Source organism: Cololabis saira, chromosome 17, assembly GCF_033807715.1.
Source record: "Cololabis saira isolate AMF1-May2022 chromosome 17, fColSai1.1, whole genome shotgun sequence".
In the NCBI taxonomy this organism is placed as follows: domain Eukaryota; kingdom Metazoa; phylum Chordata; class Actinopteri; order Beloniformes; family Belonidae; genus Cololabis; species Cololabis saira.
Genome location: NC_084603.1, coordinates 9,238,879 through 9,253,018, shown reverse-complemented (window position 1 = coordinate 9,253,018; position 14,140 = coordinate 9,238,879). Strand labels below are relative to the sequence as shown.

Sequence of the window (14,140 nt, the reverse complement as noted above, 5' to 3'; positions counted from 1 at the left end):
TAGAGTTTCATGTCAGAGTCAATCCCATGTTTAAAAGGGGTCATAACGGCACAACTCTCGACAGCACGAGCATGACAGTCCCAAAAAATATGCCATGTTTCCCCGTGTTTGAGGAGTTTTCAGGGTTGTTGGGATTCAGTTTGTGTGACTTGCTGAGTAAAAAAAAAAAAATCTGTAGCTGTGGTGGAATTGTAGACTCATCTTCAGGTCAGAGGGTTATTGGGCAACAACAACATCTTTTTTTTCCCCCTGCAAAAGCAATTTTCTCAGTCTTTCTCAGCCGTGTTTCAGAAAAAAGAGAATGTGGTTGGAGTTAATTATTTCTACTGGGTTCTAGGAACTATACTACTAGTTACTGATTTTTCAGGACTTGAGCAGAGGAAAGTTTTCTTGGAGGTGCAAAATGAATCAGAATTTAATTAAGATTACAATTTTGGCTCACAACAGTTACACATTTAATGAGAAGAAGCAATTATTTTCCACATTCTTTTTATTTTTTATTCAGCTTTATTCATATAGCGTCAAATTGTGACAAATGTCCTCTCAAAGCACTTCAATATTACAGTTCAACTCGTTCCAAATTAATAAAATATAGCAATAACAATTACTGCTTTGCTGAGGAAATCCAACACATTGCATCAGAACTTTTATAAGATACAATTCCCTATTCTGAGCAAGAACCAGGTGCCTGTGGAAAGAAAAAACTCCCCTTTAACTGGAAGAAACCTCAGGCAGAACCAGTCTCAGGAAAGACGGCCATCTGGTTGGGGGGGGTTGAGAGGACAGGAAAGAGGAGGGAACAGCAACAACAGATCAGGAACACCTGCTGGGAAGAAGGAACACGGGTTAATAACAACAATGCAATAAAGTCATTAATAGAGTTGGAGTAGAAGAGAACAGATGACTGAGAAGATGAGTGAGGAGAGGTGCATCATGGGAGGTCCCCAAGCAGTCTAGGTCTATGGCAGCATAAGTAAGGGATGTTTCAGGGCACCTGAGCTTCCCCTAACTGTTAGCTTAATCAAAAAGGTGGAAAGGGTGTCTGCTTCCCGAACACAAACCGGCTCCAGAGGAGAGGAACCGGATAACTGAAGGTTCTACTTCTGGAAAACTCTAGGAACTGCAGGTAAACCTGCTGTCTGAGACTGAGGAGCTCTATTTGGAAAATATGGAACTATGAGCTCTTTAAGACGTGATGGAAATTGATCATTAAGAGCATTCATTCTGGATTTTACAAGTAGCCAATGAAGAGAAGCTAAAACTGGGGACATGTGATCACTCATGTGGTTCTATTCAGAACCCTGGCTGCAGCATTTTGGATGTGCTGGAGGTTTCATAGAGAATGTTTTTGGACAACCCAATAATAATGAGTTGCAATGGTCCAATCTCGCAGGAACAAATGCAGGGATCAGATTTTCTGCAGAATGACAGAATGTTCCTAATATTGGCAATATTACAAAGATTAAAAAAACAAAAAAGGCAGACCTAGAAAACCTGTTTACCTGTCTCATGTTCTGAATGATGTGTCTGTATTCAACCGGTACTGGACCAACTGTAGTTTGATCAATAGTTGAATACGTGTTTTAGACCTTTCAGAAGTGCCATGTAGCAGTGTAGTAAAACATATTGTATGTGGGCAGGTTTATTTTGGTCTAATTTACATTTATTTATTATTTTTTAACTTTCTCTAACTTTTTCATTACTCAAGAGCATTACATTTTTGTACTTTTTAAGTTTAATGTATAATTTATAATTTTTTCAAGTTAAATAGTTTTACAAGGACAATTTAAAAAGTTAACCTGGAAAAAGGATTTCAGCATTTTAAAATGTTCTTTAAAAAAATAAAAATAAATTCATGCAACTTTTAAATAATCATGATTTAAAAGATTATTTAAGGTGTGTTTTTCTCTTGCAACACATCATTCCAGGTGACTAACTTAGGTTTTGGCTCACACCCCCTCAAACAGGTTGAAGCTGGCTTTTGCATATCTAAGGAGGGTGTCTGTCCAAAATAATTTAAATTTTTAGTTTATCGATGCCTGCTGTGTTAACATGAACTCTGTTGGCCCTAATTTTTAACAGCCTTTGTGCACTGTTATATATCATGCAAGTTTTGAAACTGTAACCCATCAAATGTCCACATTAGCTGCCAGTTCCCAACTGCAAAAATAAGATAATGTCCAATTGAGTCCAACGTGTACATAGAGCAGTTAACTGGAAAATTGAAGATGCCTGAATTTGCATACTGATGATGTTTGCTACTTTTGCTCTGAGTTATGCATTGCTCTATACTTTTTATTATTTCATAGATATTTTGGATGCATCCAAATAGTTGTAAAATGGATATTAATGCTAAAGTAGTAATCAGTGCATATATACAGTACTCTATACTTCATCCTGGATGTGCTGCAAATAAAACAAGCTCCCCTCCTTCTGCAATCTGTACGCTGCACCTCTTTTTTTAGTATCGTTAAAGTGTGTGAACAATTGTTTTGTAAAATGTTCTCTTTTTTTCCCCCTTATTTACACACATTGACACAATGTCTGGATGGGATTTTGTGGACTCTGCCATCTGAAAGCTGTCTGCTGATGACGCCTTGGATTAATTATTTAAAACTAACGGGTGGATAGTTGTGCCTTTCACTAAGTGAATAATTTTAAGCACATTGACGTCTTTAAAGTCGTGTCCCTCATTGCTGGAGCTGATTGAAATGAGTCCAGACTTCCATGTTAAACTGATGCATTCTCCCTGGTATGACCTAGAAACCCAGAAACAACTGTGGCTCTGCAGACGCGTTGGATGCGTTGAAATCACTTTGTTCGCATGGGACAGTAGGAAGCAAACAACACATTCTGTGTGTTACACAATGTCATTGTTTTTCTTAACATGAAAGGATTGAAGTCTCTCATGAAAAGTTACTTATTGCATGTGAGTAAGTACCTACAGTGAGGAGGGCAGCTTGGGAAGGAAGAGCTCGTGTTTAGGATTGTGGCGGTTGTTTTCTACTCAGTCAAAGAGTGGGCAGCTGAGGTGAGTGGCGTGCTGTGCCGCAGAAGTTTGGATCAAAGGGAGCGCAGATGTGTTTCCAGTCCCCCCCCCCCCCTCGTCTCTCTTCTGAGCTCTGGACGAGTCTGTGTGTTTATTCATGACCTCAGCATGTCTCTGTTCTTCAGAGTTTGCAACAGCTAGTGACAGTCCTTTCCCAAGCACCCAGTCTGCCGACCTCCTCGGCTCCTTGGGCAAACATGCAGGTATAATCTCTGACGGTACATGATCACATCCTTTCATTCCATCCGCTTTTAAGCTGCTGTCATTCATTTTCACAGAGTTCATACAGTCAACAGCTTGTCTTAGTCTTAGTCTGGGTGGGTCCAAAAACTGTTGTCATTGTTTGAGGATAAGGACTGTCCTCTATTTTAGACAAGTATGTGCCCATGCATGTTTGTTGACTTTGTTGCAGAGAAGATGTGGTGAGTTGAGACAAACATGGCATGCTTTCTCTGTGGGAGCATGGTGGGTGGAGGAAGATGGGCGGAATTTGTGGACTACATTCACGAACATCTCTGCAGGAGGTATTTGTTTTTCTGCAGAGTTAAATTATGAGATTGTTTGCTGGTGTCAGTTTAATGATTATTTTTCTTCAAACTTGGGAAAGAATAATGATACAATAATTTTTTTAATGGTTTTAGGGACTTGGGCATCTCACACTAACATTAATAATCTTGTAAAAAACAAATGAGTTATTGGATTTACATGATGACTTCTAAATGATTTTGTGTATTTTACGTGAATTATGGAGGCATTAGAATAATCCCAGAATCCCCCCCTCTCTCTGTAGCATCAGAGAGGGTAGAAGCTCCCCATTATGACATGTTTCTGATTTATGTTTGAAGAGGTTTTTTTCTGGTAAATTCCAAGTTTCAGCCCCCAGTCTAAATTTGCATCACCTCCTTGATGGGCTGTGGAAGTTCAAACAAAACATAACTGTATTGTCATGTGTTTGCAATTCATGAGGCAAACTTCAATGTATATCAGTGTGGTTTGGTATAATCAATCAGAACTGTTTTAAAATGCAAGAAAGGTGCCGTCAGCCTGTGAACCAGTAGAGTATTTTTACATCAGTCACAGGCCATTTTGCTGTATCAGTATTTCTTTCAAGTGCAGCTGTATTAGAAGATAACGACATAATCTCCCTGTCCGTATTTCCACCTTATCTGAGGTGACAGAAGAGAAACTAGTGTTTTATGGAGGCTTTTGTTGTTTATCTTTTTGAAGTTGTTTCCAGGAGCTGTTCAGAGTTGGGGCGAGCTATGAGAAGCTGTACTAGTATCCTTTTAAACCAAATGATTCATTTTCTCTGCTCTCCTTAACCTTTGCCGAGCTTATCTCTGTAATCTGACATCCAGATGTGCTGGCTTGTTGCAGCTCCTGTGGTGGAGCTATGTTGTTTTGGAGGCTCTGGGGCCTGGGGAGGGAGGGCACTGTTGGTCTGCTCTACACGCTGGATCACGAGATGCATGTTGCAGCTTTGAGGGGGGGGGGGCGAGCAGACTGGCTGGCGGTGGTAGGGGGTTAAATCCTTTTTGCTCGGGGAGAGCAGTTGGTGGACGTTTCTGCTTACCGCCATCCCTGGACTCTTTTTTTTTTTTTTTTTTTCATGGATCTCTTTCCAGCTTTTTGCAGTTTTGATCATTCCACATAAGATTACGGTACTTGGGTTCCCACACCATACTTACTGTTTTATCCTCATGGCTTGTGATAAGTATTATGTTGTTCATGCACCATCTCTCTTCCTTCCAATCTGTAATTCCTCTACCTTTTCATGCACTTAATATACAGAATGTCAAAAATGTGAAAGCCCTGAAAGTGACATGGGAAAATGAAAGTTTCTGGTGATTTAATTTTATAAGTCTGTCCTAGATTGTTTCCACCCCTTTTTTTTACAAGGTTAAATTTCTTCTAATTTCTTTCTGTGCAAGTGTATTTTTTGTAAATGTAAGGTACGGCACCTTGATATTTTTCAGGTGCTGTACCTTATAACTTCTACTTCATTCCACCATGGCCTGCAATGACTTTGTCAAAATTCTTCACAGACAAAATCCAAAATATTAGACAAGCAGTTTGTGCATCAGCAGCAGGTTCATGGTGTCCATGGAAAACCGGTTCAAACACTATGACACAGTTTCATCCCAATAACAAAAAAGACCTGGAGGACATCTTACATCAGCTGAACCCGTCCTGCTGCTGCTTGCTGTGTAGACATCCTGCCAAGAGGTTTTTTCAGAAAGGTCTCCACGATTTTGGAGTCAGACCTGTTACAGATCGTGAACTTGTCTTTAATGTCAGGTGTGTTCCCAGAGTCACTGAAAACACCTGTACTTTGGTTTCTGCCGTCATGGTATCAATCATTAATATGTGTGCAGACAAGGTTAAAAAAAAAAAACACCTGTAATTAGCCCTCTGCTGAAAAAGGACAATTTTGACAAGACAAAAATTAACAAGTACAGGCTCATCTCAAATCTCCCATTTTTAAGTAAGTAAGTAGCCTAAGTAAGTAAGTTTTTTTTACAGCAAAATTACTTTTTTTTAAACTGCACAACAGCACTGAGACTGCTATGACCAAAGTGTTTAATGACGTATGCTTGTATACAGACACTGGAAAAATATCAGCCTTAGTTTTGCTGGATCTCAGTGCATTGTGTGCATTTGACACAGTTGACCACAATATTTTACTCAAACAACTGGAGAACTGGGCAGGTCCTTCCAGAACTGTACTAATCTGGTTCAAAATGTACCTGAAGAACACAAAGTACTTTCAATATGTAACTTTACATCTGAGCAGACAATAATCACATGTGGAGTTCCACAAGGTTCCATCCTGGGACCTCTTCTGTTTAACATCTGCAGGCTCCCTATGGCCCAGATTATGAAGAACAAAATAATAAGTTACCATAGCTATGCCGATGACACAGAGATCTATATATTACAATGTCACCATGAGACGGTGGACCTGTACAGGCTCTTGGTAAATGTATTGAGGAGATTCATGACGGGATGTGCCCGGACTTTCTTCACAAAACAAGTTCATTTTCTTTGAAACCAAAGAGAAACTATTTACAGGTCACCATAGGGCTTCTATACACCTTAAAATGACCAACCAGGCCAGACATATGGGTGCAGTGATGGACCCTGACCTAAATTTGGAAAAACACATTGAGACAATAATAAGTTCAGCCCACTATCCCATTAAGAATATAAGCAGGACCTGGAAAAACTGGTTCATGCATTCATTTTTAGTAGGCTAGATTATTGTAACAGCATATTTACAGGTCAACTTAAAAAAGTGCACCACATCAGTCCAGCTGTGAGGTCTTTACACTGGCTGCCTGTCCATCATAGGATAGACTTTAATATTCTGATGCTGGTCTATAAATCTCTGAAAGGTTTAGGACCAAAATACATGAGTGACCTCCTGATCCAGTAAGAACCTTCCAGACCCCTCAGGTCATTTGGACTCAGTTTTTTATCAGTTCTCAGAGTCAGAACCAGGGGAAATGGAGAAGCTGCATTCAGCTTTATATGCTCCTCATGTCTGGAACAAACTCGCAGAAAGCCTCAAATCAGCTGAAACACTCAGGATTTTTAAATCCAGGTTGACATCACACCAAGGTCCAAATCAGCACTGGTAGTTTTAAGATTGACTTTCAAAACTTGATTACATTTAACTAATGTTTGTATCTATTGTAGTCTTTTCTTTCACTTTCGTTTACATTTTAAATCATGCTTTTTATTTTCTCCTATGTGGTGATGTTCTTATGTCTCCGTAAAGCACTTTGAAGCACCGAGTGGTTGAATTGTGCTACATAAACAAACCTGCCTCGCCTCGCCTACATCAATTTTGGTTTAAGTAATTAATTGTAGTGGTGTAATTGTTATTGCAGTTATGTTTTGTTTGGATTTTGATGATGACCAATCACTGAATGTAGCAATTACAAAAGTGAGGCAAGTGTTCAACTATTCGGATATAAATGAAGTTGTTTTCAACTACCGGTATATTGTGTTTAGTACACAACACATATTAATACATAGCTGAGGTTTTTTTCTCCATATCTTTTTAATGCATTCTACAACAATGCTAGAACAAATGAAAAAGATGGCAGGATTTTGTATAACGTGCCAGCTTGTTTACTGGTATGAAGTGTTTTTTTTTAATTATTATACATTTGGAACAAATGTAATTATGATGACCACTCGAGCCTCGTGTGGGTTAAATGAGAAGTGCAAAAGCAAACGCTAATGCTCATTTATGGCAGCACGTTTCCGTATATGCCAATTTTTCCCCGGTGCCGAGTGAAGAATTTTGTGCACTCAAACCACACAGACAGGCTTGCGTGTGGTCCCCCAAAAAGCTAACAGTGCATAGCTATCAGAGATCATGCTATGCACGATTCAAATGCTGATTGGTTAACAGTTAGCTTTGGCAGTGAGGAGCCTAGTCTAGATCGTCTGTCTGATTTCATCAGACAGACGACGAAGCGTCAAACACAATCAGCGAGTGAAAAAACTGCAGACATTTTCAGCACTGGACAGTTTTTGTTATTTGAACAGTAAGTAGGCTACCGCAAAGTAGATCTTTGTGCATTATGACCTCCCTCTTTTCACAGCAGAGCACACGTGAGTCGTGACCAACAAATACACACTAACACAACAAACCAGGCACAATTAAAGTGACAAAAAGCAGCTTTTGCACTTTTTTAAGCTCAGAGGGATTCCTCTGCAGGCCTGGGGGTCATTTAGCGTCCAGAATGTACTCTCGTTTACGTTCTTGCTTACTTATTTGTTACTCAATAATTTTATTTTCCAAAGCAAAGTGCAGTTTGTTTTTCAGAAACTCCACAAATTCCCCAAAGAAAGCCAGAAAGAAGCAGATATAACAGATAATATTGTAGAATTAATTGTCGTGGATGACCAGCCTGTTGGTCATTGAAAATCTCTGATTTCTCTGCTTAGTTGAACAACTGGAGTCCCAGGTTAGTTGAATAAAGGGCCGAGTGATGCTCTGGTGACACTCATCCCAAAGTCATACAGACGTTCATGTTTAATATTTCATATAATTTAAAAAGAAAAAAAATATGCCTTGTATGTCACTCGTAACACGACTGGTACTCAATAATGGCTGATACCAAAAGCCCCATCACAATCTTCGTCTGAAAGGGGAAAAAAAATGGCATTGGAACATCCCTGATCGCAATAATCACTCATTCTTAAAATGACAGAACGTTTTATATGTGACCAAGTTTTTGTTCATGCTTTCAGGGATGATTTGCATTATTTCTTGTTCCTTAAATCTGTCAGTTTTGCTTGTCTAACAGCTGGAAGAAAGCCACCTCCATGCTCTTACAAATCCTGGCTTTAGACTCAACAGAACTTGCTAACCTATTTATCTCGCTTTGTGGTATACCACACAGGAAATGGATCACCAGAAATGTTAATATTTACTCCACTTGCCTTTCAGAGTACAAAACCTCAAATCCCCAGTGACGAAAATTCATGCATCTCTCTCTCTTTGTCACAAAACCCGCCTACATTGTTGTTTTTTTTTTAGATTTTTTTTTTTTTTTTTTTAATTTTCCTAGTTTCCTTGTTTTAGCAGGGACACTTGCATTTAAACAGACTTCTTTTGGTGTAAAAATGATGCCTGTCTTATCCATTTCCTTTACTTGCTGTGTGTATCTGACCTCTTCCTCTGTTCTTGGCTCTTCCATTCAAGACTTGGTTCTTTCACTGCCGACAGGATCAGGAAGACCCTCAACTTATCCAAAGAACCCCCTTGGGCTTATTGGTTTTTCTTTCAAATTTGTTTTCAAACAGGATTAATTCACATGACGTAGATGATGACATGTGTCACAACATCAAAGTGCGGGTAGTGGCACCCACATTTTTCTCAGCATTGTTGTTGTTGGAGTGGGTGCGTGATTGTGTAGGCGAATGCTAGTTTGTACGTGTCTCACTGTCTCAAGTCCAAGGCCGCTTGTAGTTCGGTCTATGACAAAGAGAGCGTAAAGACTGAACCTCTGCCCACACTGTAGCATGACTCCATCTCCACACAAAGAACAGTTTGTGGAGAACTTCCTGTGTGAGGATTCCTGATCTTGTGGGCATGCTGAAGAAAGGGTTGAGGTCAGCCAGTGTGACTCTGGGAGGTGCCTCTGCTTTAGTTGTTCTCCCCTCTAGACACTCTTTTTCTTATTCATACTGTCCTATCTTGTCTTTTGTTAAATCCACCATAACTTACCCGTTGGCCCACCCTCCTCATTCACACCTCTCCCTCTTCCTGGCCGTATTACACTTTACTGCGTCAGAGACCGGAGTGCAGTTGCTAGGTCTCGTCACCCTGTGCAAAGCCACAATGCCTCAGCTGCCCCTACAGCTTGAGACAATTACCCCTTTCCCCTCGCGTGGAGGGTCATATGTTGTCGCTGGTATCATGGCATGCAGGAGAGGACCTTAACATTTTCTTTCCCCTATTTAACAACAACTTGTGGATGCCAGAGCTCACCACATCGGCTTTCCCCATCTTAAAGCGCTCATTGATCATTTTACAGACCAGTTTATAGGATGGCAATGAGCTGAAAAATGTCTGATATTAAATAAACATAGTGGCCACAACGTTGATTTTTCCCAGATTTAACTTCTGTGTGGTTGTATTTTCCCACTGCAACAGTCTATAGAGTTTTCAGTCATGCAAGGGGCATGAGTCTGTGAATCCCATTGTCATCTGGTACAACGATTTGGCCCCGGGTGAAATAACCTCGCTACTTTTGAACAAACTGTTGTGACATTTTGCCAGAGAATGAATCCGAGACCCTTTTGATGAACCTTGACTTTTTGGTTTCATTCTCTAGTGTGACGTATTTTGTACTTACCAAATATCGGGGTTCGTTGCAGACGTTCCCAGTCCCAACAGGATCAATCTTTGATTGCTAATCCGTTCAATTTTAACAACAGAGAAAGTTGAAATCCCCATTTTTAATTGAAATAACCCAACAGCTACCGAACAGACAGGCCACCACACAGATATTCATTTCCCCCCTAGGATGAAATTTTAGTTCATTGAGGTTTGTGGCCGTTCTCTTATCCACAGCTATCCTAAGGTCCTGCCTGAGGTCTGGACTTTGAGTGGGCCATTGCAACACCTTGATTTCTTTGGTTTTCAGTCATTCTGTTGTAGATTTGCTGCTGTCCTTGGGATCATTGTCCTACTGCATGATCCGATTACAGTGAAGCCTATGCAGTGGGATGAATGCCCCACATTTGACTCTAGGACACCTAGTTATCCAGAGGAATTCATGGTCAGCTCAATGACTGAAAGGTACCCAGTCCTGTGGCTGGAAACCAGGCCCAACTCATCACCCCTCCGTCACCGTGACGCTGTGCATTATAGCCAAACATCTATAATTTGGTCTCATCTGTCCAAAGGACATTGTTCCAAAAGTCTTGTGGTTTGATCAGATGCAACTTTGAAAACCTCAGCTGTTCTGCCATTTTCTTTGAGAGAGAGAAGAAGCCTTTTCCTGACAGCCTTTCCAAAAATTTCATACTTCATGGCAAGTTTATTTAAACTTAAAATGTTTTAAATTTATTTTCTAACTTCACTGTTTCTAATTTTAACATGCTAACTAAGGCGTGTGTAGTTTGATGCAAATAACCCAAGAGGGTTATTTGCAGTTCCCCTGTTAATTTCACAGTCACTTTCTGGGAATATATGCAGCTGCTTTTAATGTTTTCTGTTTCTGAATAATCCCCCTCATCATCGAACGATAAGGATAAAACATTTATTGGCCCTTCAGTGGGGGAAATTTGCATAGTTGCAGCAATGTTCGATATTAAACAAGCTGTGGTCTGTGCATTTATTTAGAGTAGCTTTGATCCCAGATTGTTTGGGAATGACATTATGACCCTACCCAGACTGATAGGCGGCAACAATTGTTTTTCTAAAACCATGCTGATGTCGTTCCTACGTGACATTGATGTAACACACATCTGAATGCTCCAGACCAGCAAACTGACAAAACCTTTGCTTTCATAGAAGCATAAGTGCATTTGATCAGCAGCAGCTGGCTGCTACTGAAGCTGCAAGGGTGCACCGAGTTATTAATGCACTGCGTTTTGCTTTAGTGTTTGTTAAACAAACAAGGACACAATGTAATAAGATAAGACACATGGTGGTTTAACTTACCTAATTTTAAGACCAGATAAGAAACATATGTGGATTATCATGTTTGCTTGCCTTTTCTTTTTTGTTTTGGTCCTGACATGTCAAATCTTTCAGTCAGGGTTATATGAGGTTACTCTTTCTTCAACACTTCTTTACGTTCCCTAGCATGGCTAATGTATTAAGCGGTACATGCCGCCTATTCTCATGAAGCGATCAAACGGTGACTCATGTACTAAAGCTGCTCCACTCTGATATTAATGCCACCAACTTTTTGGATGCAATTAATTTGCAATAAATTGAAAGCCTCTCAGCCTTAAAGTTCTGCTCAATTTACCACCAGGGTCTCTTGTTCTCTCATAAAACCTGAGTCTGTTCTCGGTCAGCCAAGGAAAAGATGTGTTATTAACCTTCATTAGTGGCCCGTTGAGGGCGCATGTTGGTGAGATCCAATATTTGACTTGTTCCTTGTTCTGCCTCATAAGTTTCCCTGAGTTACATGCATATATTTAACTTTCACCAAAGTTAACCAGTTAAGCAACAAATAACGTACATTTTACTTAATCTCCAGTGTATATTGGTATTTGAGGTAAATATTTAACACAACTAAGAATACATTTGAAGCTGTCAGCACTGACGCTACTTCATTTAACAACAATATGAAACATTGTTACAGAACGAGAAGAGAGGGCCCCTTATTGGTTTTAATATAATCACCTTACTGACCCAAAGTCCTGCTGCCCTCCTTAATTTGTCTCTGAAGACCTTACATTAAGTATTCATCTTCTATACTATTTTAGTGGGGTAACGGCACTATGCCAAATACAGGGAATATTGATAAGTGTTTGCACTGTATTAGTGCAAACATTTGATAGAGTGATAAACAATGCCATATGACAGGAAGCCAACCCTTTCAGGAAATGCCAGGAATAATATTTTTTGGTTTACACCTATTCTGTTTGTCCTATCTAGACTGAGCTGAACGAACAAAGCAGATCCGAATATTTTTCCAGTGTGGGAGAAACCCAAGAGCTTTTAAACAGCTCGACGAAAACAAAGAAGTCTGTGCTTCAAAAGATGTAAGTATGATCTAATTCAGAACTTTCCAACCCCACCAGTCGGAGAGGACTCTAAAGCATTTGTTCATATCCTTTTAACTCTTTCAGAGCCAAACATGCCAGTGCCCATCAAGAACTCTGCGGTTCCACAACAAGGAAACAGCAGATTAAAGCTGGAAAGTCAGAATCAAGCTTGAAAGCTGCGCCTAGCTCTGCATCGAAGAAGCGAGAAGCAGACCACAACGTGCCATGTAAGAGTTCCTCGACCGAGCCAGAGGCTCAGAAACAAACTAGTCAAAAGCAGAATCAAGAGGCTGACAACAGTCGGTCAGACAGCATCAACATAAACAGAGTCTCGTCACATTTCTGCCAACATGAAATGGGCTGTGAGAGCAGCAAGAGATGCAAACCCAGTGATTCTGAGGAAGACCCTCAACCACAACAGGCTAAGAGAACATGCCTCGAGAGACCACAAGCTACAATGCAAGCCCACTCCACCGAGCCCTCTTCACAAACATCCAAGCATGACCTTCCTCCTCAGCCACCCTTTCCTCTAGTCAAAGCCAAGGCACAGTCGAAGGCTTTCCCTGTCTCAGAGTGCAAGAAAGCCACACTGGAAGTAGAGCTGCTTACTCCAGGGAAACGGGCCCAGAAGCTCCCCCTCACCAGCAATAACACAGCACAGAGAAACCAAAACACGCTGGCCACAAGTCTGAGGGGCCTATCTGTCAAGCCTGCATCCTCGAGCTCGTCTATTGGTTCCAGATCCACGCTCGCGGAGGAGGCGAGTGAAAATGTGCCCAGAGCGTCCAGATTACGACTGAAGAGGTCCCGAAAGGGAGAGACAAACTGTAGTAAAGATCTTTGACGCCACAGAGGTAGAGATAATATTCTGTCAAGCTTCAGGTTTGTAGTCCACGTGGTCTCCCCAGAACCCCCCCCTCCCCTCCTAGAACACTGCAATATCTTGTTTTCACTTGTGCCATATACACATATCACACTGACACTCGAGCGCTGGAGTTATGCTTTTGTCAGATACTTGAAACAGACGTTGCCTCCACCCTTAAGTCGTGGTGGTAAAGAGGCTCGCAAACGAAAGTCAAAAACCTTTAATTGGAGTTTCGATTTGGTTTTGTGCTGAAGATTGGGGATTTCAGACAGGCAGGAGCCATGCAGTACGTCATGGCTTTCAGTCTGAAATACTGGCTCCTCCGCGTCTGAAAACTGTCCAGTAACGCTGCTGAAGCTCAAATGTGATTGATGGCAGTTTCCAGATTTATTTCATCACCACATTCTCAAAAAAAAAAAGACTTTTCTGCTTAAGCTTCCTTCACATACAATTTGCTTAATACTTAGTTGGTAAGCACCTGAAACGAATATATATAGAAATGTTTTAAGCAGCTTTTATTCTGAACCAAGAATATTTGACTATGTAAGCAGCAGTAGCAGTACTTTAAAGACAGGACAGCGACAGTATCACATGTTAAACTGTAGCTGCCTCTGAATTTTATGGGGCTCATACTCTCATTCAGAAATCATCATCTTCCATTTCATGACATATGGCTGCCTCCATTTATATTTGGTTTTTATTTTTTATGATGTGAATAAAGGTCTTTTTGCCAACTGGAAAAATGACGTCCTGATTTTTTGTGGAGCCATGTAAAAAAAAAAAAAAACATAAAAGCATAGCGTGATTGCAAAATGATTGGCTTGAAGTCTGTCCTATAAGCAACCGTAATTCTAGTCTTTTTGAGACAATATGACAGATTAGTCTAATGATGTTTTAGGGTCAATCTTAATAGGTGATGCTAATCCCATGGCTCAGCTTTAATCTTGTCAAACAAACTCTTAAGGAAAGAGAGGGAT

General features: G+C 40.4%; 1 protein-coding gene across 1 annotated transcript in view; it reads left to right on the top strand.

Moving 5' to 3' along the window:
• Positions 1–13,873, top strand: part of slx4ip (SLX4 interacting protein) — a 36,792-nt gene extending 22,919 nt beyond the window's left edge. Inside the window, exons 6-7 of the mRNA XM_061746191.1 lie at positions 12,189–12,295; positions 12,383–13,873. Coding sequence (XP_061602175.1) covers positions 12,189–12,295; positions 12,383–13,142 — 867 coding nt within the window. The 3' untranslated portion in view covers positions 13,143–13,873. The remainder of the gene's footprint in view (positions 1–12,188; positions 12,296–12,382) is intronic.
• The last annotated feature ends 267 nt before the right edge of the window (positions 13,874–14,140 follow it).